The 26,646-nt window shown below is 36.7% G+C and overlaps 1 protein-coding gene across 1 annotated transcript in view; it reads left to right on the forward strand.

Annotated features, from left to right (window-relative positions):
• TOPBP1 (DNA topoisomerase II binding protein 1) overlaps window positions 1-26,646 on the forward strand; it is a 75,066-nt gene that overhangs the window by 20,104 nt on the left and 28,316 nt on the right. Inside the window, exons 9-20 of the mRNA XM_052639171.1 lie at window positions 3-166; window positions 314-564; window positions 10,714-11,039; window positions 11,661-11,833; window positions 16,504-16,715; window positions 18,431-18,717; window positions 20,995-21,168; window positions 21,273-21,382; window positions 23,723-23,846; window positions 24,427-24,573; window positions 24,691-24,793; window positions 26,426-26,618. Of these exons, the coding sequence (XP_052495131.1) occupies window positions 3-166; window positions 314-564; window positions 10,714-11,039; window positions 11,661-11,833; window positions 16,504-16,715; window positions 18,431-18,717; window positions 20,995-21,168; window positions 21,273-21,382; window positions 23,723-23,846; window positions 24,427-24,573; window positions 24,691-24,793; window positions 26,426-26,618 (2,264 nt within the window). The remainder of the gene's footprint in view (window positions 1-2; window positions 167-313; window positions 565-10,713; window positions 11,040-11,660; window positions 11,834-16,503; window positions 16,716-18,430; window positions 18,718-20,994; window positions 21,169-21,272; window positions 21,383-23,722; window positions 23,847-24,426; window positions 24,574-24,690; window positions 24,794-26,425; window positions 26,619-26,646) is intronic.

The raw sequence follows: 26,646 nt of genomic DNA on the forward strand, positions 1-26,646 counted from the left end.
AGATCTATCTTTGTGGTTTTAATGGCAGAAAGCTAGATAAACTGAGAAGACTTATTAACAGTGGAGGTGGAGTTCGTTTTAATCAGCTCAATGAAGATGTAACTCATGTTATTGTGGGAGATGATGATGATGAATTGAAGCAGTTTTGGGATAAATCAGCCCACAGGTTTTGTCAGTTTTTAATTCAAAGCAGTTTCTACTGTGTAATGATTTTCCTTAAAATTGCATATCCTGACAGTTATGGGAACTGCATGGCACATGGGATAATGGTATTTATAGTTTAAACTAATATATAACTGTACTGTTTTTGTAGGCCTCATGTAGTGGGAGCAAAATGGTTGCTAGAGTGTTTTAGTAAAGGTTATATGCTTCCTGAAGAGCCATACATCCGTGTTAACTACCAGCCAATGGAAATTCCAGTTTCAGATCAACCTGAAAGTAAAACAGCCCTTTTAAAAAGGAAGAACAGCAGCTTCTCTAAGAATGACTTTGCTCCTGAGGAAAAGCATGAGCAAGCTGATGAAGATCTACTCTCTCAATATCAGACTAATAACCCAACAGTAGGTAAGAAAGAGTGACCATTGTTAACAGTCATTAAATATTTTGGTAGCAGAATACATACTTATGTGATTTCTGCCAGGTTCTTTAGAATTTAGGTAATACTAACCTCTTTCTTCTCTTGAAGTTTTATTTGTGTTACTTTTCTTTTTTTTTTTTAAGCAGGCAAGGCTAAGAGATTCTAGACAAATAAAGTCTCTCACTGTTTCCATTGTTTCCCCATCTATTGGCCATGAAGTGATGGGACCAGATGCCATGATCTCCATTTTTTGAATGTTGAGTTTCAAGCCAGCTTTTTCACTTTCCTGTTTCACTTTTGCAAGAGGCTCTTTAGTTCTTCTTTGCTTTCTGCCATAAGAGTGGTGTCATCTGCATATCTGAGGTTATTGGTATTTCTCCCGGCAATCTTGTTTCCCAGCTTGTGCTTCATCTGGTCTGGCAAGGTGTTTGTTACAAGGTATTTTAACCTTATAACGAATGCCTCTTAGTTTGTAATTGTAGTTTTAATGAGTATAATGCTGCACTGTAGACTGCTGTCTCAGGTTGTAGTCTTCTCAGTGTGCTAAACACAATTGCCAGTGAAAAGTTGTGAACAGCATTTCTACTTTTTAAATACTTTTTATTATAAAGTATTTAATATGTCCAAAAAGATATAAAGAATAATTTAACAAATAACCATATACTACTAATCTGTTTCTCGGCCTTTTGGCTGAGATTGCAGATGGTAAAGCGTCTGTCTATGATGTGGGAGATTTGGGTTCAATCCCTGGGTTGGGAAGATTCCTTGGAGAAGGAAATGGCAATCCACTCCAGTACCATTGCCTGGAAAATCCCATGGACAGAGGAGCCTGGTAGGCTACAGTCCATGGGGTCACAAAGAGTCGGACACAACTGAGCGACTTCACGTTCACATTCACTAGTCTGTTTAAAAACTATAGGATATTCTGCTTGGTCAAAATTCTCCTGTGAATCCCTCCTCATTTTCGTAGTAGTTTATAACATATATATATCTGTAAGTAATATACACACTGTTTTGTTTTGTGTGTATTTGAACTTACATAAATCATACATGATATGTACTCTTTTGCTACCCTACCCTAAACCTGCAAGATACTCATCTCATCCTAGTAACTGGTTATGAATATATCACACTGGTATATGAACATGCCATAGTTTATCTATTGCCCTTCCTGAGGAGATTTTTATTGTGGGTTTTTTGTTTTGTTTTCTAATAGCAAACAGTACTGCTGAAATTGTTCTTGTGTGTGTCTCTGTGCACGTGAGCAAGAATTTCTCTGGGGTGGGATGACTGATTCCTGGGATAAGTATGTCTTCCACTTTCTTACATGAAGCATATTGCTTTCTGGAGTGTTTTAGTTTACCACTTTATACTAGAACAATAGTAAGGGTTCCTGTTGTTGCACATCCTTTCAACATTTAGTGTTTCTCAAAAGGCTTGAAATTCTTATTTATTTGATGGGTGTAGAGAGGGATCTCATTGTGGTTTTAATTTTATAACATTGCTAATAAGGTAGAGCATCGTTTTGAATGTTATTTGGGTATAATTTTTATTTATTTTTTTATTGAAGAATAATCACTTTACACAGTTTTGCTGTTTTCTGTCCAACATCGACATGTATACCTATGGCTGCATAGGTATACATATATCCCCTCCCTTTTGAAACTCCCTTCCATCTCCCTCCCCATCCCACCCCTCTAGGTTGATACAGAGCCCCTGTTTGAGTGTCCTGTAAAGTAGGGCTTTTAATCCATTATTTCGTGGTTTGTGCTTTTCTATTTTATGTAAGTTTTCCTATCTGAATGTCATAAAGTTGTATTTTAAAAGTCTTAAAGTTTTGCTTTTTCACATTTCTTCTTCAGTCCACATGGAGTTGATTTTTGCACTTGATAAGAAGCATTCAAATTGTCAGTGTAAATAATCACTTATTCTCAAACTTTTTTGAATAGGCCATCCTTTCTCAACTAATTTGCCCTGTTACCCCTGTCATTTATTAAGGGTCTGTTAAGTGGGGATCTGTGTTTAGGCTTTTTATTCTGTTCCACTGAGATACTTCACTGATAAACCATCTTATTTTAATAGCCTGGCCCTCCAGTTTTCTTTACAAAAGTTTCTTACCTATTCTTGGACTTTTGCTTCTATATACATTTTTAAAATTAATTTGTCAGTTTGAATAAATCTGTATGGGAATTTGGTTGGGATTGTATTGAATTTATAATTTGGAGCAGGATTGACATCTTTACAATGAAAAGATCTTTCTATCCATGAATATAGAATATCAGCATACAGTTTATGTTTTTCAATAAAGTGTAACTGGAGTCATAAGATACTAGACATGCCATGTTACAACTATCCCTAATTTTTTGTGTTTTGTGTCCGTTCATTTGATATTTTAATTCTTAAAATTATATTTTACTGGTATATAAGAGTAAAACATTTTGAATAAGAACATTTTGGGTATTGAGTTTTTAAAAAATTGTGGTAAAATATGCCTGACATAAAATTTACCGTTTTAACCACCCTTTGATATACAGTTCATTGGTATTAATTATATTCACATAGTTTTGCCACCATCATTACCATCCATGCCAGAACTTTATCTTCCCAAACTGAAACTTTATAGGCCTTACACAGTAACTCTATATTACTCCTTCAACCGTTTCCTGGCAACCACCATTATATTTCTGTCTCTATGAATTTGACTATTCTAGGTAGCTCATATACATGGAGTCAAGACAATACCTTTTGTGTCTGGCTTATTTCACTTAGCATTATGTCCTCAAGGCCATGTTTTAGCATGTGTCAGAATATCATTCCTTATTAAAGTTGAATAATACTCCATTGTATGTTGGAATTGTCTGTTCCATTTTCTGTTGATGGACACTTGAGTTGTCCCTACCTTTGGCTGTTGTAAATTATGGTGCTGTGAACATTGGTGTACATATATCTGTTCAAGTCCCTGCTTTCAGGTCTTTTAGATATAGTCTCAGAGGTGGAATTGATAAGTCATGGTAATTCTATGTTTAACTTTTTGGGAAACTATCTTGCTGTTTTCCACAGTGCTGAACTACTTTACATCTTCACCAGCTGTGCACAAAGGTTCCAGTTTTTCTACATCCTTAGAACATACTGTATTTCCTTTTTTTTTTTTTTTCCATAATAAAAGTCATCCTAACGGATTTGAAGTGATATCTCACTGATGGTTTTGATTTTCATTTCCGTGATTAGTGATGTTGTGTGTCATTTCCTGCTTTTATTGGCCATCTGTATATCTTCTTTGGAGAAATGTTTATTCAGTCGGGTTGCCTTTTGTTTGTTCTTGAGTAGTAGGCGTTCTTTATATATTCTGAATATTGATCTCTTATCAGTTTTTTGATTTGTATATATTTTCCCCCTTCTTTGGGTAGCATTTTCACATTGTGTTCTTTGATAGACGAAAGTTTTAATTGTGGTGAAGTCCAGTTTATTTGTTTTTTTCTCATTGCTTGTGTTTTTGGTGTCATAATTAAGAAATCATTACCAAAGGTAGTCATGAAACTTTCTCATACGTTTTCTCATAAAAGTTTTGTTTTTATTCTTTAGAGCTTTGATCTGGGTATTACGTACTTTTCCTCTGCTCATTGGAATTATCATATGGTTTTTCCTTCTTGGTGTGATAAATTGTATTAGTAGATTTTATATTGTCAAGTCAAGTTTAAATTCTTCTGGATGTGATATATTCATCTTTTTTACACATTGCTATATTTGGTTTGCTAATATTTGATTTAGGCTTCTATCTACTCAGTGTGATACTGACCTATACTTTTCCTTTTTCCGTTATCTTTGTTGGATTTTGTTATTAATTGATAAAATGGATTGGGGGATTACTCTTTCTTTTTTAAAAAATCTCAGAGTTTGTGGTAAATTGTGGGATTATTTTTTTCCTTTTTTTTTAAGATCTCAGAGTTTGTGTAACATTGGGGTTCCGTATCCTTGAATGTGTGCTGAAACGCATCTGTCTGTTTGGGCCTAGTGTTTCTTTGTAGGAAAATTTATAGTACTAATTCACTTAATGGATATAAGACTGTTCAGTTCTATTTTTTTCTGACTCAATTTTTGTAAGCTGTGTTTACTAGGAAGCTTAATGGCTAATTTTGTTAGTCTTTTTAGCAAAGTAACTTGATTCATAAATTTATTCTTTATTCCTTCTGATTTCTTGAGTTGCACGATTTGCTTTTTTTTGGTAGTCTTTTAATCTAATTATGTCAATAGATTTCTCTGAAAGTACTCACTCAACTAGTTGTATTTCAAAAGGTTTTTAAAAACCTTTTGTATTTTGCTCACACTGGGTCTTCATTGCTGCACACAGGCTTTCTCTAGTTTTGGAGAGGAGAGGCTGCTCTAGTCGCGGCGCACAGGCTTCTCATTGCAGTGCATGGGCCCCTCCTTCCGGTGCCTTCTCCTGTGGAGCACAGGCTCTCAAGCACTTGGGTTCTAGCAGCTGTGGCATGGGCTCAGTAGCTGTGGCACATGGACTTCAGTTGCCCATGGCATGTGGACTCTTCCCAGACCAGGAATCAGACCCATGTCCCCTGCTTTGGCAGGCGGATTCTTACCTACTTTACCACCAGGGAGGTCCCAAAAGATCTTCTATGTAGAATTTTTGTAATTTGTTATTGTCGTTACTTACTCGCAGAGTCGTGTCTGACTCTTTGCCAGCCCATGGACTGCAGCACTCCAGGCATTCCTGTCATTCACTATCTCCTGGAGTTTGCGCAAACTCATGTATCCATTAAGTCAGTGATGCTATCTAGCCATCTCATCCTCTGCTGCACCTTTCCCTTTTTACCTCCAATTTTTCCCAGCTTTAGGGTCTTTTCTAATGAGTCTATTCTTTGCATCAGGTCGCCAAAGTAATTCTGTCCTAAATATTTTCTAATTTTATCATATCTTTGGTCTGTGAGGTGTTTAGGAAGTGGTTTTTGTAAGTGTTCTTCTGTGCCTCAGAAAAATGTTTTCTATGATTGTTTGGAAATTTATACATTTATATGATGTAATCAAGTTTTGTTAGTTCTGTCTATGCATGAAATAGATGTTAAACTCCTCTGTTGTAATGGTGACTGTCACTTTTTCCATGCAGTTCTGTCACATTCAGTTCTTTTGTGTGTATTTTGAAGTTTTATTACATGGTGATCCTCATTGCCCTAATTCTTATTTTAATTAAGATCTATTTTATCTGATATTAAAACACCTATACCTGTTCACATAGGTATTTTTTTAGTATGACTTTCTTTTAATTGAAAATTGGTTGATTTACATTGTTACTTGTGATATATTTTGATTATTTTCTACCCTCCTGTTCTGTGCTATTTGTCCCATTTTTCCATGCTTCCTTGTTTTTCGTTTGTTTTTTTAACATTTTTGTCTTTTGGATGGGTTGAGCTTGCCTTTTCCTTCCCCAGATCACACTCCCAATTCTGCATCTTTCCCTCTACTGATTTCGAAGCTTATATATACTATTTTATGTTTTCAGTGTTTACCCTTGAAAATCTAATGTATATCATAGCTTAAATTTTTAAATTAATTAGAATTTTTGTCTTTCTTATGAATATTATAAGGACCTTATAACATTTATCTTCAGCATCACTACCAACCATACCTTCTACACATGCACTCATTAGTATATTCAGCTTATGTGATTTTGTCTTGTATTTTCATTATCCTTTAATCCCACAATTAGGCATTGTTGTTTTCTATATTCAGTAATTGTTTTGATTTACCAGCATATTTAGCTACTTCTTTGCTCCATATTCCTTATTGCATCTGATCTCTCTCCTTTGGAATAATTTTCTTTTTTCTTAAGATATATCCTTTGTAAATTTCTTCAGTTTCTGTTAATGTCTTTATTTTCCCTTGTCCTTAAAAGACAGTTCTAGACAGTTAATTTGTCAGAGCTCTTGGGAGATATTTTTTCTTTGTCATCTGTTTCCATGACTGCTGATTAAGAAGTCAGATGTCAGCTTACTTGTCATTCTTTTGTAGGAAATCTTTTTTTCTCTGTTTGGTGGTGCTAATGGTTAAGAATCCACCTGCCAGTGCAAGAGACACAAAAGATGAGGGTTTGATCCCTGAATTGGGAAGTTCCCCTGAAGTAGCAAATGCAACCTGCTCCAGTGTTTATGCCTGCAAAATTCCATGGGTAGAGGAACTTGGCAGGCTGCAGTCCATGGAGTCACAAAAGAGTCTGACACAGCTTAGTGGCTAAACAGCAGCAGCATCTATTTTTCTCTATTTTTAATACCTTTTATTTTTTGTGTCCTGGAGTTTTACCATTTATTTGTCTTATTTGCAAGTCATTGTGCTTTTTGAATCAGAGAATTAGTGAGTTTTTTTTTCCTTTATTAGTTTTAAAAAATTTTTCATCTATTATGTCTTTGAATATTGCTTTCCTTCATTCTCTATATTCTGTAACTCCCCTTTAGCTCTGTGTCCTTAATCTGTCCTTCTAATTTCATCTTTTTTTTATTATTTATTATATGTAATTTCTTTAGATTTTCCTTCTAAAACACTATTTTTCTGTTTAGCTATTGCTTAATATGTTTAACCCATCCATTAAACTTTCAAGTTCAGTATTTTTTCAGTTCGTAGAAGTCCTAGTTCTTTCAGTAGTGTGTTGTTCTGTATTTGTGGGGGTTTTTTGCTTTATTTCTTGAGACATTTTAAACCTGTTGCAATATCTGAATGAAGAACAGGGGTAGTTCTCCTGATTGTTGTTCATGATGCTTGGCTTCCTCATGTGTTTTGTGATATTTATTATATAAACTCTTTCTTGTTAGCACTTGAGGTTCTAGGAAGCCTGGGAAGAGAATTTGGTCCTCCAGATAAAGTTTATGTTTAAACCTGCCAGGAGGAATTTCCCAACTTAGGACACCCCTAAGTTACTTGTTAGCTGGATGTTTTTGGACCATCAGGCCCTAACCTACTCTGAGGACCAGCCTATGATGACAGATGCCCAAGAGAGATATGTTGACACACCCCTCCCCACCCCCTAAAAGCCAAAATTGTGTACTTCTCATCTCTTTGCAGGGTGAACGTAGTGGTGGTTGATTGATTTTTGATGGACATTTTTACTGAAGGCATCTTCCTTTAGGGTTTCTGAGTGGAAGGGTATACTCTGCCCCACCTCTAATTAGTGTGGGATAAAAGGCTTAACTCCTGTCCCTCCACATGACATCCTTAAATCCTAAGGGTGTTGGTCACTGCCAAAATAGATGGTAATTGTTACCTTTAGTGATTACTTAATGCTCTGGATTCATGCTACCACTTCATTTTTAGCCTTTGAGAATTTACCTTGCTTTTTTTGTAAACTCAGCTTTGCATTTATAGTGATACCTTTAATATTTCATTCTCTATTTTTAGGTGTTTTATGGTGAGAGGGTTCTGCATGTCTAGCTGGCCATATTTTTATTTATTTCTGACATAGTTTTAGAGAATTTCAATTTTCCTTTTTTTTTTAAGCTTAAAACAACATTTAATAATCCACACTGTTCATGTTGTTCTGCAAAATGATTTTTGTCAGACCATTTGCTCATGCTTTAGTAGTGTATCATATCAGATCATCCTAATTTTTTAGGATGTTTTAGTACAAAAAGACCACCTATTGACTGGAAGCAGTTTTATGTGCTATCCTTCAACAAGGGTGCTTGTTGGAGTCAGGCAATTAGTTTCTCAGATCTTCTTTTCTGAAGCAGCTAGTAGTGTACTGACTTTGAAAGGATTTGGTGATATTAAATCTCAGTGAATCCCTGAGTACCTTTGAAGGAATGTAATTAAGTGTTTATTTCATATTGAAAAAGCTATCAAAAAGTGTCTGTTAGGCTTCTGAATGGCATCTGTTTGAAAAGGGGGTTCTATTGGTAAATGAACTGCTATAAAATGTGTTATTTTATTCTGAACCTTTAATAACTTCAGGGTTTTACTTATAATTTATAAGAACATAGTATTTCTAGTTTGTTTTTATAGTATGTACTGATGTGTTCAGTCATGGCCAACTCTGTGACTCCACAGATTGTAGCCCACTGGGCTCCTCTGTCTGTGGAATTTTCCAGGCAAGAATACTGAAGTGGGTTGCCATTTCCTTCTCCAGTTTTTACTGTAGTAGTCTAAAATTTCTTTCTTCTTTCTTCTTTCCACCGGGCTTCTTACCACCTCACCGATTACACAGAAACATCAAACAAAGTTGTTTTTTTCCTCCTAGATGTGATTGTGAGCAATTTTAATGCAAAAAAAATGTGTTTTTACATTTTATATTATACATTTTATAACTACTCTCTAAATGCTTTATGGTATCACGTAACCTTTATTTCCACCCAGGCTTACTCATCCTCATGTGTGCTCAGTCATGTCTGACTCTTTGTGACCTTTTAGACTGTGGCCTTCCAGGCTCCCCTTGCCTGGCATTTTTCAGGCAAGAATACTGGAGTGAGTAGCCATTTCCTCCTCCAGGGGAACTTCCTGACCCAGGATTAAACCCTAGTCTCCTGAATCTCTTGCATTGCAGGCAGATTCTTTACCTGCTGAGCCATTGGGAATACATCACTCTAAATTATAGATACACTGTTATCCTTTATTCCTTAGAGTATGAAACTGAGGGTCAGAGAGTCTCCTGACGTACTGATCAGTAAATGCTCTAGACAGAACAGCTTCTTCAGAGTCTCAGAGCAATTTAAATACTTGAATTAAGTAGAAATTAAAGTGTGTATATACATACTTTATATATATATATACACATACACACACACACACACTCTCTACTTTTCTCCAATAAGCATGACTTTTCACTTTTCAGCTAATGACTGTATGCATGTGTATATACGGTCATTAGTTGAAAAGTGTAAAGAATCATTTATATATGTATATATGTACCTACACACACACAGCCATATACAGTAATTGAAGTGAAGAGAGTCCTGCCTATTGGAGATGAGGATAGAAATAAGAAGATGGCTTCCCTGGTGGCTCAGCAGTAAAGAATCCACCTGCTGTGCAGGAGATGTGGGTTCAATCCCTAGGTCAGGAAGATTCCCCTGGAGAAGGAAATGGCAACCCACTTCAGTGATTTTGCCTGGGAAATCCCATGAACAGAGGATCCTGGCTGGCTACAGTCCATGGAGTTGGAAAAGAGTGGGACACGACTTAGCAACTAGAACAACTGTAACATAATTTTATGGACCCTGGAATCAGACAAACTTTGGTTTATGTCTCATTTCTGCCAGCTAATAACTGTGTGACCTTAGAGAAATTACATAACCTCCTTAGACCTGACATTCTTCTTGAAGGATGGGTGTAGATACAGCAATAGAACTAGCCTTATATTATCATAAGCATTAATTACATGCACGAAAAGCATTAAGTACAGTGCCTATGTCCCTGGTGGCTCTGATGGTGAAGAATCTGCCTGGAATGTGGGAGACCCAGGTTCAATTTCGTGGGTTGGGAAAATCCCCAGAAGGGAATGGCAGCTCACTCCAGTGTTCTTGTCTGGAGAATCCCATGGAGAGAGAAGCCTGGCAGACTGTAGTGCATGGGGTCACAAAAAGTCAAGACACAGCTGAGCAACTAACTCTATGTAAATAGGAAAGAATCTTTGAATAGCTTTCAGGCTTATTGGAATCCCAGGAAGCAGGGCTTGGAAAATTCTGAAAGTTGCTCAGTTATGTTTGACTCTTTGCAACCCCACGGACTGTCCATGGAATTCTCCAGGCCAGAATACTGGAATGGGTGGCCTTTCCCTCCTCCAGATCTTCCCACCCAGGGACTGAATTCAGCTCTCCTGCATTGCAGGCAGAGTCTTTACCAGCAGAGCCACAAGGGAAGCCCCTTGCAGAGTTACTGGAGCTTCATGATTTTCTAGTACACTAGGAATACCTAGAATACTAACATGATTGCTCTTATCCCAGGATGGTAATACTCATTGCTGTCTTGGGAACCCAGAGGATGGGGTAGGTCATATTCTTTCTTCATTGTATACTTATATAGCCTTAGTTTTGTAATTGTGGTCACAGTTCTCAGGTTCCCTGTTACCTTTATATCCTTACTAGGAGATAAACTTTATAAAGTAAATCACCTGTTAGAAAACATTTCTTTTTCTTTTCCAGTTGAAGTTGGGCTCTGCAGTGACTATACTCATGTGGAGCCCCTTAATGATTCTACTCATATTTCTCTGCAAGAACACCAGTCTTCCATCGGTCATTGCCTCCCTGATGTTTCTACAGTTACCGAAGAAGGTTTATTTAGCCAAAAGAGTTTCTTAGTTTTGGGTTTTGGTAATGAAAATGAATCTAATGTTGCAGCCATCATAAGAGAAAATGCTGGAAAAATTGTGTCCCTTCAGAGCAGAGTTGTTGCTGATTATGCTGTGGTTCCTCTGCTGGGGTGTGAAGTACAGGCGACTGTGGGAGAAGTTGTAACAAACACATGGCTGGTAAGAAAACACCGCATCAGTTCAAATGTAGTATTGAAGGATGTCTGAAGCTAAGAGAGAATGTTTATATCTTTGGCACTTTAGTTTTGGTAGACTGGTATTTGGGTTTGGGCACTGTCTGGATTTTGCTTTTAGCAAAGGAAATTATAAATAATAAAATATGCAAGCTTCTTGGTCCTAATTCTGGTAGAATAGAGGGGCTACATCAGCAGCATTCTTTCCTAGGAAAGTGACTCCAGGTCTTCTCATATTTAGGTTTTCCCTGTTTTCTTACTAACAAAGCATGACATGCACTTTTGTATTATTGCATCTTGTTGGCTTATCAATGATAATTCCAACCATTGACTTTTTCAACTTTCCAAGACTTAAGAGGAAACAATGATAACTACATTGGAAGAAATTAAATCTAAAGCAATATTTAGGGAATTCAATGATAAATCTGACTGATTTTAATATCTGTATAATGACTGATACATTTTAATATTATAATTTTAAATGTATTGTGAATGAGCATATACACATTTATATTAAAGTAATATTGCTTTTCACTGTAACTGAACCAGTGTTAACCACTAATCGCTTATTTCAGGTTGATGATGATGTTTTTCTTGTTTTTAAAAGGTAACTTGTATAGACTACCAGACTTTAATTGATCCAAAGTCAAATCCTCTCTTCACACCAGTTCCAGTTATGGCAGGAATGACTCCTTTAGAGGATTGTGTTCTTTCATTCAGCCAATGTGTAGGAGCTGAAAAAGACTCATTGACATTCTTAGCAAATCACCTTGGAGCCAGGTATGTCGTATTTTTAGTACCTGCCATCTTGGTGTATGTATTATTTGTTTTTACTTACTGAAAAGCATACAAATTAGCATTTCGCTGGATGTCTTATAATATTTATGAGGAGTATGTTGTGTATCTGATGTGGTGGCTCAATGTGGAAGGGAGAGAATCATGTTAGACAGGTACTTAGCAAGTATTAAGACTACAGGCATTAATGCTTACCTACCAGGAAAAGGAATATTTAAAGGTACTGCTTGTCTCAGTGTTATTTCCTTCTGTGTGCCATATTCTTTTTCAGTATACATTAATTGTTTCTCTGCAATGCAGTGTTAAGCAGAAATAATGAGTACTTTGGGAGAAAGAAAATGAATTTAAAAGTTCTGGAATCCAAATTAGCCCAACCCGTAAGTGAACTTTAATGGTGGCTGTTTAAAAAAAAAGAAAACTGTTACATAAATAATTATAAATGAACTAACTTTCACATTAAAGGAAAAGTTCTTTTAGATTATATCATGAAATAGCACTTAAAATACTTTTAAACAAGAGCCACACCTAAACCAAAGTGATTTAGAGCATTTGGGGAAAAAAGTAAAGATGGGCAAAGATACATGAAAAGAAAGGAGAGGATACAGTTTTATTATCAGACAAATTTGAATTCAAATTGAAAGGCATGAAATGGAGGGAAAGCATGTTGTAAATAAAGAATGCTATTTACACTGAAAATTTCTAATTTCTAAAAAAATTAGAAATGAATAGTAGAAATGGAAAATGAAGACTGTATCAACTGGACATTTTAGAACTTTTTAATAACTCTTGGTTTAAAGGGGAATTCAAAACTATTTGTAAGCCTAGATGTCATTGTCAACCCAATAGTAACAAGCAACACCAGGACCCACATTGTGACCTTAAAATACAGTTTCCCACTAAAAGAAACTAAAGCTTAAAGAAATGATCAGTTCTACATCTGGGGCAGAAAAGATAGCAGTGAGTCTGGAACCTTTTGTCAGAATGGAGAACAAATATATTATTGCACTACGAAGGGTTGTGTCAAAAGGACCGCCACTGGCCAAAGACAGGAAAAATGTCAATAGCAGCAGTGGCTCCAGACATCATCAAATAATATTTCAATCATGACTTCATAATGGCACCAAAAAACTAAGCTAATTGGCCATGTTTGAAGGATGTTAGGAAACAACTCATTATTTTTGAAAGCTGGTAAATGAGGAGAAAGGATCTGGTATTTATTCTGCCTTCCTGGTACAGTCTGTATCAGACTGTATCCATAGTAATAGATAAGACAAAGTTTCCCTTTACAGAGGTATTCCAACAAATAAGTGAAAAAGAAATGGTAAAATTTTGACTCCTAATAAATAGAAGAATCTAGATATTGAAAACCAACATTCACATAATAAAGAGAAAACTACATATGCCTCCTTATGAAGAATATACAACCATCTTGAAACAATCTTATCAAAATAATGAAACCTCATGATCCAGTATCTTCAACAAATATAAAGGGGGCATGGAAAGAAGAGGGAACCTGGAAGTCAAAAAACATGAAAAATGAAATGTAGTGTTTAAGGGTGGGAAGTGATAAAAATAAAGCAAAGTAAGGAAGTCCAGTCACTCAGTCGTGTCCGACTCTGCAACCCCATGAACCACAGCATGTCAGGCCTCACTGTCCATCACCAACTCCCGGAGTCCACCCAAACCCATGTCCATTGAGTTGGTGATGCCATCCAACCATCTCATCCTCTGTCGTCCCCTTCTCCTCCTGCCCGCAGTCTTTCCCAGCATCAGGATCTTTTCAAATCAGTCAGCTCTTCGCATGAGGTGGCCAAAGTATTGGAGTTTCAGCTTCAAGATCAGTCCTTCCAATGAACACCCAGGACTGATCTCCTTTAGGATGGACTGGTTGGATCTCCTTGCTGTCCAAGGGACTCTCAAGAGTCTTCTCCAACACCACAGTTCAAAAGCATCAATTCTTTGGTGCTCAGCTTTCTTTATAGTCCGACTCTCACATCCATACATGACCACTGGAAAAACCATAGCCTTGACTAGGTGGACCTTTATATTTACTACTCTGGGCAGGAATTCCTTAGAAAAAATGGCGTAGTGATCAGTCAACAAAAGAGTCCAAAATGCAGTACTTGGATGCAGTCTCAAAAACGACAGAATGATCTCTGTTCGTTTCCAAGGCAAACCATTCAATATCACAGTAATCCAAGTCTATGCCCCAACCAGTAACACTGAAGAAGCTGAAGTTCAACAGTTCTATGAAGACCTATAAGACCTTCTAGTACTAACACCCAAAAAAGATGTCATTTTCATTACAGGGGACTGGAATGCAAAAGTAGGAAGTCAGGAAACACCTGGAGTAACAGGCAGATTTGGCCTTGGAGTACAGAATGAAGCAGGGCAAAGGCTAATAGAGTTCTGCCAAGAGAATGCACTGGTCATAGCAAACACCCTCTTCCAACAACACAAGAGAAGACTCTACACATGAACATCACCAGATGGTCGACACCAAAATCAGATTGATTATATTCTTTGCAGCCAAAGATGGAGAAGCTGTATACAGTCAGCAAAAACAAGACCTGGAGCTGACTGGCTCAGATCATGAACTCCTTATTGTCAAATTTAGACTGAAATTGAAGAAAGTGGAAAAAACCACTAGACCATTCATGTATGACCTAAATCAAATCCCCTATGACTGTACAGTGGAAGTGAGAAATAGATTTAAGGGACTAGATCTGATGAGTACCTGATGAACTATGGACGGAGGTTCATGACATTGTAAAGTAAGGAAGTGATAACTATAAATATCCAAACAGTGGCTGCTATTAACATGGGAGGGGAGAGGTGGTAGTAACTGAGAAGAGGCATATTGGAGAGGTTCTGAAGTGACTGGTAAGAGTCTGTCTTCTGATGTGGGTGGGGAAAATAAGGGTTTTCATCTTATGATAATTCACTAAATCTTGTATTTCCTTTTTTGCTGTGTTCTGTACTTTGCTTATACTAAACAATAAGCTTTTGGAAAAAACAAATTGTAGAAAAGAACAGTAAGAAAATATGGCAATAGACTAAAGCAGTGCTCATAGAAAAATTCAGCAAACTGAGTACATAAAATACTAATCTACAGAAGTCACTGACCTTCATATGTGCAGCTAGTTAGAAGAGCTAATGAAAACAGAGATCTTTTACTAAATCTGTAGTAAAAGATAAAATAGGTAGCAACATGATATATAATCTTCAAAAGAAAGAAAATGAATGAACAAAATGAAACCAAAATAGACTCATAGATACAGAGTTTAGTGGTCACCAGAAGGGAGGAAATGGCAACCCACTCCAGTGTTCTTGTCTGGAGAATCCCAGGGATGGGGGAGCCTGGTGGGCTGCTGTCTATTGGGTCGCACAGAGTTGGACACGACTGAAGCAATTTAGCAGCAGCAGCAGAAGGGAAGGGAATAAGAGGCTGGGCAAAATTAGTGAAGGGGATTAAGAGGTACAAAATTCCACTTATAAAATTTAAAAGTCACGGGGATGTAATTAGATTTGGTATTGATCCTTTGTAATCTATTTAAATGTTGAGTCACTATATCATACACCTTAAACTAATATTGTGTGTCAACTATATTTTGATTTAAGAAAAAAGTTGAAAGTGAAATTTGGAAGAGCTACGGAAACTTGTAAAATGCTATTGAGGGAAACAGGACTTGAAGAGTATGAAAGATGTACCTGTTCTTGGACAGGAAGACTAAACATTATAAAGGAATTTTTTAGAGAAGGCAATAAGCAAACTAATTCTTAAATTCATAAGAAAATATTAGCAAGCAGGAAAGTCATAAAAATTCTGAAATAAAATTGTTATTTAAATATATTTTGTAAACCCCACAGATAATAATATGTCTGTAAGTAGCAGAAAGCATAGAAATAGACCTAAATACAAACAGGAATTTAGTATATGATAAAGGTGATGTTTCGGCTTATTGAGGAAAAGATAATTCAATAAAATTGAAGCAACATCTCATACCAAAATAAGTACCAAATTAATTGATCAGTGGGTTAAATGTGAAAAATGAATCCTTGAAAGTACTAGGGAAAATGTGCGATACTTAACAAAGACATTTCTGTTTGTATCCAAATGGTGGTGTTCTCTTTAATATTCTGTGATCTTGAGGAAGACACTTAATTTTGCATCTTTTCCCAGGTTGTATCTTTATGATAACTTGTAAAATATTGGTATTTCACAAATACTGAGAGGATCCAATGATATACGTGAAAATGCTTAGAGAAGTTGTGGTATAGGGCTAGAAGTTGTGGTATTCATATTCATCCTTTGCTCCCCTAGTTGTTCCATGTCTTTTACTGGGAGGAAAGACAAGGTGGGTAGGTGGGTAATGACCAATTAAATAGATGATCTTTCTGATTATTTCTTGTAAGTCTGGTTTAATTTGCTTATTTTTAAATAATTAATTTTAAAAAGTTTAATTTTAACAATGCATTTTTATCCTAGAGTAAGTATTGTAAGAGGATTAGCTTAATTTAAGAAACATAACTAACTTCTAATGTGAGTATTTTCTTATACTTAGAACTCTGACAACACCATTGTATTAGAGATGTTATTCTTTGCCAACTATTATGCATATGACCATTTGCTTTTTTTTAAACGTAACTTTCAGTGTTCAGGAGTACTTTGTTCGCAAGTCCAATGCAAAGAAAGGCATGTTTGCCAGTACACATCTTGTTTTGAAAGAGCCAGGTGGTTCTAAATATGAAGCTGCCAAGAAGTGGAATTTACCAGCAGTCACTATAGCTTGGCTGTTGGAGTCTGCTAGATTGGGAAAGAGAGCAAATGAAAACCATTTCCTGATTGAAAATTCATCTAAAGAAGGTTAATATTTTTGTTTGTCATTTTATATATATTTTTATAGTTTGGTTTCTGGGATTGTTGTTCAGTTGCTAAGTCTTGTCTGACTGTGACACCATGGTTTCTGGTATATGAATGTGCTAAAACTTGTTTTTAAGACCGGTCATTAAGATTTCTCCCTTTAACATGAGCCACTGTTGGGCACCCATTATTGGGGAGAGGGGTGGGCAATATAAGTATGTTCATAGCAGAAATGTTCAATTTATAATTGTACTATCAAGTGTAGGCACAATCTGAAAGCTAAAAAGTACAAAACAGTATGGGAGTGGTCTAGGGTCTCAGTATTTGAAGTCTAAATATGTGAGCTTGGATCCCATTTACTGTTCCTTCTGTGAGTAAAGTGCTGTCTATTCCTATTTTATTTTTCCTTATCTATGTATTTTATTCTATTCCAGTCTGTTCCTGGACTTCTGCATGTTATCTCTTGCCCACCTTGTACTTGCTTGTTCCTCCTTATCTTTTAGCTCCCAGCTTAGATATCACTTTCCCTGGAAAAACCTTCCTTGATTCATAAGTCTGGCCTTGTCTTGCCATAACACCATGTCTCTTTGTAGCTTTTATCCCAGTGTTACCATTCTAGTTTACTTTCCTGTTGCCCTGCTCAGCCATAAGCTCTGAAAAGGCAAGGAGTACATGCATCTTGTAAATTATATATTTTCATTGTCTAGATTGGACCTGGCATGGAGCAGCCATCTAGTAAGTGTTTTTATAAATGTTGAAAAATGGTAGGAGGCAGAATGGGAGGACCCAGTAGCCTCTCTTATATAACATGATGGCATCCCGGGTCACACTTTAAGGAACCTTGGGAACAGCTCTCAAAGCTATTACTTATTACTTTTCTCTAGACAACCTGGGAATTTTACAACTGAGGCAAAGTAATGTTTAGGTCATGTTAAAATCTCATTAAGAACTTTTCAAAAACTTGACTGTAGTTGTTAACTCTGAGTACATGTAATTGGGATTTTCTTTTTACTCTGCCATTGACCAAGATGACATTAACTTCTTGTTCAATCACTAAGTCATGTCTGACTCTTTGTGACCTCATGGACTCAGCACACCAGGCCTTCCTGACCTTCACTGTCTCCCAGAGTTTGCTTAAGCTTATGTCCATTGAGTCAGTGATGCTATCTGACCATCTCATCCTCTGCCACCCTCTTCTCCTTTTGCCTTCTGTCTTTCCAGTGAGTCAGCTCTTCACATCAGATGGCCAAAGTATTGGAGCTTCAGCTTCAGCATTAGTCCTTCCAATGGATATTTAGGGTTGATTTCCTTTAGGATTGACTGGTTTGATCTCCTTGAAGTCGAAGGGACTCTGAAATGTCTTCTCCAGCATCACAATTTGAAAGCATCAATTCTTCGGCACTCAGCATTTTCTTATATAATTTTGGGCAAATTATGAGGTTTATTGAGAATATTTTAAGTTGTAACAAGATGAAACAGGAAATCTAATTTCATTCAGTATTTCAGTTGATTTGCTTGTCTAACTCAACATATATTTTAATATATTGTCTGGTTTGTTTCTTTGAAAGTAAGTATATAGCTTTGTGGTATGAAATATCCTTAAGAATTCACATGAAAACTAATAGGAAGATAAAAACATCACTTATTGTATGCCTCTTAAGAGACGAGAAAACGACATCAGTGGCTCACATTTGTTCCTTTTCATTTTAAATCTCTAGAACAAAGTTTGGAAACTGAAACAACAAATGAGGTGAATCTAAATCCAGATACTCCAGAGCATCCTGTAACACATCGGGAAATTCAGAGGAAAACAGCCGTCACACCTTTAGATATGAACCGCTTCCAGAGTAGAGCTTTCCGCATGGTGGTGTCACAGCACTCCGGACAGGCTTCAGTCTCCCCGGCCCCAGGACAGTCACTTCAGAAGGAGCCCTCATTACACCTGGATACGCCGTCAAAGTTTCTGTCCAAGGACAAACTCTTCAAGCCTTCCTTTGATGTGAAGGTGAGGCTTATAGAAAATGGTTCTGGAGATAACAGTTTTATAGTTTATAAAGTTAAAGCACCAAGTTCTCCATCACTTAGTTTGTAGTAGTAACTTCAGAAATGTTGGCAAATAGATTCATGGTCATGAGTCCCTATGTATACCCAGCGTTGAGGTAACAGCTAGAGATATATATGGTGGTGGAAAATCAGGACATCTGGGTTCAAGTCCTGTATCTGTCGTGAACAGTATGATTCACAGATCATTTAACACATTTGAGCATCAGTTCCATCTTTTGTACAAAGAGGATAACATCACTGAAAACTTACAGACTTACTGTAAGGATCAAGTGAAATTGTGTGATGAATAGTTTTCATTAACTGTAAAATTACATAGACACATTGGACTTAGGTTTTGATTCTAGGAGTACACCCGTTGCACCTTCTGAAAATGTTATCTTTTTACCTTTCAATCCTTTGTCCTAAAAAAATGAGTTAAGTGTGCATCTTTCTTTGATCTTCTGAGCATTGGAATATGGCTCCCTGTCTAAAAAATGCATTCACAAATGAAGGTTTAATTCAGCCTTCTCAGATGGTTTTCTTTCATTCCCCAAAGATAATTTTCTTCACTATTCCTTTAGTAGTTCTTGGCCTTTCAAATAGCTGTTCAAACCATTTTTTTTTATCCATGAACCTTTGCAAAATTATTGTGTGGTTTTACTCATAGTATGTTTTGGAGCAGACTTAAAGTTTGTAAGTTGTTCATCTTCAGAAAATAAACATAAATTGACCTGGGACAGTTTTCTCCAAGATAAATCTTTGATCAGATCTCTTCTGAAGTAACATTTTGTACTTTAACATTACTTATTCTATAGAAAGTAGAGGGAAAGCACTGGTTTGGAAACTGTGAGATCTAGAATCAGGCCTTTGCTTTGCCTCTTACTGCCCTTTAAGGCAAGTCAACTTCTTTGTGTTTCATTATCCTCACCTATAAACTTACGGAGCATATCTAGATGATTTCTAAGGTCTCAAAGCTATTAATATTCTTTGAATAGTAAATGGAATAATAATAGACAAGATAGTAGAAATATTTCTGTTTGTTGAGACCATTCTTCTACCTTACAGTGAAAAACTGATGGTTCTGAAACAGTCTCAGTGAAGGTGTAAAGCCCATTTAAAGGTTTTATTGTTTAGTCATCATGTGTTTAGCAGTGTCTCTCTCTTGTGATATATAGAATAGTACTTCACCGTGTACTCAGTGGTCTTTAAATTGATATAACAGATGGGCGAAAAAGAAAAACCTGATTACCTCCTGTGCTCTCTAGTGCGTGGTGGGACACTGATGCTTCGCTCATGAGAATGTATCAGTGTTGGTGTGTGCACTTTGCTTACATGGCTTCCTTCACCTGTGCGCATTGTGTGTTCAAGGTTAACATTCATCAGTTGGGCACTGGCTAAATACTTTCTGCTGTATATATGGAAAACTATTCAGATGGGAAAGAGAATGAGCGCAGGTCCTGAACAGCAGTGACTAGTGCTCACGTGGGAATTGGGGTGGCTTGGGACTAGGCATATATTTTGTACCTTTGAAGATTTTTCATAATCCTCAGCTCAGTATGACTTTTTAATCCTCCTTATTGTCCATGTCTAGTTTATATCCGTCCTTGCTGACTTGTTTCCTTCTGTGTTTTTTGCTTATTTACTTGTTTGTTTTGTTTATTTTGTTTTTTGGTATCATTTTAACCAATTTCAACTGTGAAGTGAAGTCGCTCAGTCGTATCCGACTCTGCGAGCCCATGGGCTGTAGCCTACCAGGCTCCTCTGTCCATGGGATTTTCTAAGCAAGAATACTGGAGTGGGTTGCCATTTCCTTCTCCAGAAGATCTTCCCGACCCAGGGACTGAACCCAGGTCTCCCACATTGTAGGCAGATGCTTTACCGTCTGAGCCATTTCAACTGTAAGATCAGACAAATGTGGTAAAATACTACTGAAAATGTATAAAGCTGCTGAGTCTCTTTGAACCAATTTGTTGGACAGTGTGGAATTGTTTTCTTCATTATCTTATATAGATACAGATGATACTTCATTCTTTTTATTGTTGTTTGGAGGAAAGCTGGAGGAGGTTAAAGCTATAATCCAGTTAATACTAAGGATTATTCCCCTTCTCTCTTTACCTCTTTTTTCCCCTTTCCTTTTTCTGTTTACCTCTCTCTCTTCCCTCTCTCCCCTCTTCTTTCTCTTTCCTTTTCTCCTCCTTTTCCTCACTTCCTTCCTCCCTCTCCTCCTCCATATACACAGGATGCACTTGCAGCCTTGGAAACTCCAGGAGGTCCCAGCCAGCAGAAAAGGAAACTGAGTACACCACTCTCAGAAGTCATCGTCAAAAACCTGAAAGTTGCTTTGGCAAATAGCTCTCGAAATGCTGTTGCTCTTTCTGCCAGCCCTCAACTGAAGGATGCCCAGTCAGAAAAGGTGGAATTATATCTCTTATTAATATTAAAAGGAAGTTTTAGATTTAAAAAAAAAACATTTAAAATAATAATAATTGATCTGTTTCTTTTATTTTCCATGGGCAGGAAGACGCTCCGAAGCCACTTCAGAAGGTAGTGGTGTGTGTTAGTAAGAAACTCAGTAAGAAGCAGAGTGAACTAAACGGGATTGCAGCCTCTCTAGGTGCAGACTACAGGTAGTTGGCACATCTTTTTTTTGGTGGTGATATGAACTCAATTTATAGGGAAACCTAGAGCTGTTGTGAGCATCTATTTTTTTTAAAAAAGCATTATTTTGCCTTTTATTAATAGTTTATCATAGTATCTACAAAATCCAGTTTTTATTTAATTTACCTCCTCCTTTTAAAATACCCTGTCCCATATCAATTCACTCTTACATGTGTGTTTTTAGGGCATATTTAACAAATATATGAGAACATACTTTGTGACACTATTCTAAAAATTTGGGATCCATGAATGAGTACAGTCTAGAAAAAAAAATCCTTGTCTTCAAGGAGTTTATTAATACATTTAGGTCGGAAATTTTAAGCATGTTTCTTAGTGATTTTCAAATTAGAGCCCTTCTGTGAGTGCTACTAAGTGCTGCAGCACTCCTGAATTAAAATGGTCTTTTGGAGGATGTTTAATGCCTATCTTTTTTACTTTGGAGGCATAGATAACCACTCTCAGCCTGACAACCCAGCTAGAGACAGGTCCCTAGCACAAATGGCATCAGTATCAGGGATTGAGAGACCCTTGCCTCTTCCAGCCAGTGCTAAGTTGATCGTATTCCTTCATTGTCTGTGGTACTTGCTTTCTTGACCACTTGTTTTCAGCACTTCATAGTTAGCATAATGATTGGTTTACAGTTAACAAACAGTTTGAGGGATATGATTAGCTTTATCTTTCCCTTTTGGTAAGTCATTTCAGTTATCTTTCTTTTTGATAGAGAAATTAAATCAGGAGAATGGAAAAATAAAATATATTTGTATAATTATAGGCACCTTAGTGTTTCATTCATCTATTGTAGAAGAGTAAAGCTTTCTTACTTACTGTCATTTGTATTGTCTATATATTGTTCTTACCTGGTTGCTGAATGCTCAATATGAGGCAAGTATTACCTCATACCATTCTCACAGTAGCCCTAAGAGCCCTAAAAATAGAATGCGTCCGTGGGTATTCTGTTTAAATGTGGACTTATGTAAGATTTAAAAGACACATATAGGACTTGTGTTTTTATAAGATTTAAAATGCCAGTCCTGGGAATTCCTGGTGGGTCCAGAGGTTAGGATTCTGCACTTCCACTGCTGGGGGCCCAGGTTCTATCCCCGGTCAGGGAACTAAGATCCCACAAGCCACACCAGACAACCAAAATAAATAAATGCCCCCGTCTTCTCAATATATAAAAAAAAAATACATTGCTGAAATCCCTAAACAGAATTTAATAGTCAGTGGCATTAATTTGGAATTTGCATTAGGTGTATTCCTGAAGTGAATTTCTGAGACTTGATAATTAAGGAGAGGAAAGAACTCTTATTATGCAGAGGTTACAGTATGTGTGTGTTCATAGGGTAATCGGCTCTCAAGTGCTGATGTTCCAGATGTTCCCTTCCATACGCACCAAAGAGATCAGTGCTACTGTCTCCCACCTGCGGAAAGTTAAAATCTAGACCAGCTCTTCCAGACACGTCAGATATAGCACTCCCTTTTTATTACAGATACTTATACAACATTCCTTCTACTAAAATGGATTTCATAAATCTAACTTTTATAATTTAAACTCAGTGGAAGGTACATAGTAATAGAATATACATTAAATATGTAAATACCTTTGTCTGATAACACAGAGGGGAATGGAGTATTTATATTTTTGCATACATACATTTTTATATAGGCTGAAATAGATATGGAGACTCAGATACCATAAACAGCATTTCTGTTGGTAATATGACTACCACAAGTTATTCACATTTAGCAAACTAGGTTAAGGAAATATTAAATGGGAAGAAATCGGGAACACAGTGTAATAGCTGAGTGTGCTTTTTGAAGTCAAAATTGGCACTACCTCTTATTCACTGAGTGTGTTACTTTAGTCACATCCTTCAGTGTTCTTATCTGTTAAATGGATAAAATAATACAGTGTTTTAGAATTGTTGTGAGGAATGGATGAATAATGCTTTGTAGAGTACACAGTATTATGGGGCACAGAGCAAATGTACAGTGACTAGTGGCTGCCAGCAGCTGGAGGATAGGTTGGATACTTAACTTGAAAATATCTTTATCATTATATCACCTGTATGAAGTGATATTATAGAAGATATTTAAAGAATATGTTTCTGCATCTCTCTCTGCATTTATAGATTAAAAGATATGCATATAAAGTTTAACAGTGGAAGTGGAGTCTGTCATTTAGTGTTTTGGCTTATTCTGGTTCCTGAAAGGTTTTGCATATTCTGTTTATAGAGAGTAATGATATGATAAACTAACGTAGTTATCTTTCTCAGGTATTCAGGCTTTTGTGGGTTTGATTGTTGTAGGTGGAGTTTTGATGAGACAGTGACTCATTTCATCTATCAAGGACGACCAAATGACACTAATCGGGAGTATAAATCTGTAAAAGAAAGAGGAGTACACATTGTTTCAGAGCACTGGCTTTTAGAAGTAAGCATACTTTTTTCCCCTCCCCTTTCTGTTAAATGAAAACATAAACAGTACTTCAAGGCACAAATCCATTTCTCTGTACATAAACAAGTTTGGTAACCTTATTTAATTGCACATTTCCTTTCTTTGGCATCAGAAACTTAAGGTCTTTAATCCTTAAATGCTTAGTAAATCTTTAATGGGTATTCTTTCAGATTGTCTGATTCTTCTTGCTAGTTAAAAATGATATGAAAGAAAACTTTGTAATGCTTTGAGGAGAATTAATTTAGCATGCCGATACAGTTTCTTTTCTTTCTTCTTCCATTTTCCTTCTGGGTATTCCCCGAAATGTGATTAATACTTTGGCAAAAGCATAGAAATAGAATTAGATTTTATACTTTAGTGGGCAGGACATTTAAAAGTGAGGACAAATTGTTACTTGTATGATGGAATTTTAAAGTCAACTACTTTTCAAAACTTTAATTTTGTGAACTTTTGCCATCCTAGAACATAATGTTTTGGCTGTCTTTTTCCTACTTAACATCTTTTAGTCACTAAAATTTTTTTTAGTCCTGTTTTAAAGCACACCATTGTATTACAGTGTGCCCAGGAGTATAAACATCTTCCTGAATCTCTTTATCCACATACTTATAATCCCAAAATGAGCTTGGACATCAGTACAGTGCAAGATGGCCGACTCTGTAATAACCGACTACCCTCAGCTGGCTCTCCAATGAGGGATGATGAGGTAAATGATACGGATGATACATTTGCTTCCTCTTTAAGCTGGATGTACAGTCATATATTGCTGTGAAGCCTTATACAGGGCTTGATTTGAGAAACTGTAATTTTTCTCCTTCAATAGCCAGATCATATGCCTATAGAAGAAAATGATATAGACAATATGACCACCAGTAATAAAGAACTAACAACATCAAATGGAAATGGAAGGAATGACTCTAAAGGAGGTAAAATATTTTAAATTACGAACAAAATTTATAAATGTGTATCTTTCATACTGAATGCTTCCTTTGCATCAGATGAACAAATAAAGTTGTCTTCTATATTACTAAATAGAAGTAAAGCATATATTAATATTTGAGGACTGAATTGAGGTCCCATGCCAGTCATTAATTAATAGTTAGCAAAGCTTTGAGTTATATAAGTGTGAAACCTGTAAAATGTGTGAAACTAGGTATTCTACAGAGTTGGTGTGACACAGCCGTATTCTCTTAAACATAGGTAGAGACGGTGATTTTTCAAAAATTGGTCCTTTGATTCGAGAAGTTTCATTATATGCACAATATATTTTAACACAAATTCACATGGTTTTAAAGGTGCAGAAGGAGGTGTAAAGAGTTTCTCTTTATCTTTCTGCTGTTATTTTGTTTATTTAGTTTTGGTTGTGCTGGGTCTTTGTTGCTTTGGGCAGGCTTTCTCTAGTTGCAGTGCACGGGCTTTATTGTGGTGGCTTATCTTGTCATGGAGCACAGATTCTAGGCACACGAGCTCGGTAGCTGTGGAGTAGCTGCTTAGTAGCTCACAGGCCCTAGAGTGCTCAGGCTCCAGTAGTTGAGGCAGTACTAGTTCAGTAGTTACAGCACACGTGCTTGCTCTGCAGCACATGGGATCTTCCCAGACCGGGCATCCCACCCACGTTCCCTGCATTGTCAGGGAAACTCCTATCCACTGTACCACCAGGGAAGTCCTCTGATGTTATTTTCTTATGATTTCTTCCAGAGCTGTTTTATGAGTATACAATTATAAACATGTTTTCTCCTTCCCTCATTTAAAAAAAATATATAAATGTTAAACTACTATATATATTGTTTTCTACTTTGATATTGATATTGTTATTTAACATTTCAACTTGTGGAGTGTCATATTAGGACATAAGGAGCTTCTTCAATCTTTTTCCCTTTTTTGGCAACTGTATAGTATTCATAGTATGAATGGCCCACTTTGTTTAGCCAGTTCCTTGTTGATGGGCATGTTGGTTATTTCTAAGTTCTTGCTATTATAAAGGGTGCAGCAATGAGTAACGTTAAAGCTCTAGGTGTCCTCTCTTTAATGGATTTAATGGGTCAGTATTTTCTATTTTCTTTACTGTACCAGAGCATTCCCTATGATTTACCTATTTAGTTAGTTCCACTCTGTTCGTTCCAAAAATGTTTATTTAGTACCTGCTTCAATATTTAGTCTATAAAGAAACCAAAGATAAACATGTTGTGGTCTGTGTTTTCAAGGACCATAAGGGAAAATCGTAAATGACTGTAATGTATGTCAGGGTGTGGTACAGAGTGTGAGAGGATCAGAAACCGGCAGGGTATCTGCAGAAGGATGATGACCACGTGTCTCAGCACAGTGTCTGCAGAGGGCCTCCTGATTATTTCCTATTCCGTCTCCATAGTAAGGGCTGCCTTGATGTCTGGGTTCTGCAGTATTCATAGTCTTAGTACAGTACTGTAGCCTATAGTAAATATTCAGTAGATGTCAAGTCAATAAATCTGTGTTGAACTAAATCTAGACAAAATAGTTACTATGAATAGATGTGGTAAAGAGAAACTTATCTTGATTGGTATATTTTTGTTTGTTTCAAGCTCTGACACAGACTTTGGAGATGAGAGAGAACTTTCAAAAGCAGCTTCAGGAGATAATGTCTGCAACTTCAATAGTGAAACCCCAAGGGCAGAGGACTTCCCTCTCAAGAAGTGGTTGTAACAGTACCTCTTCAACTCCTGACAGCACCCGCTCTGCCCGCAGTGGACGAAGTAGAGTCCTAGAGGCACTGAGGTCTGTCCCTGTCACTGATGGCAAAATA

The sequence above is a fragment of the Budorcas taxicolor genome, chromosome 1, assembly GCF_023091745.1.
Source record: "Budorcas taxicolor isolate Tak-1 chromosome 1, Takin1.1, whole genome shotgun sequence".
Taxonomy (NCBI): domain Eukaryota; kingdom Metazoa; phylum Chordata; class Mammalia; order Artiodactyla; family Bovidae; genus Budorcas; species Budorcas taxicolor.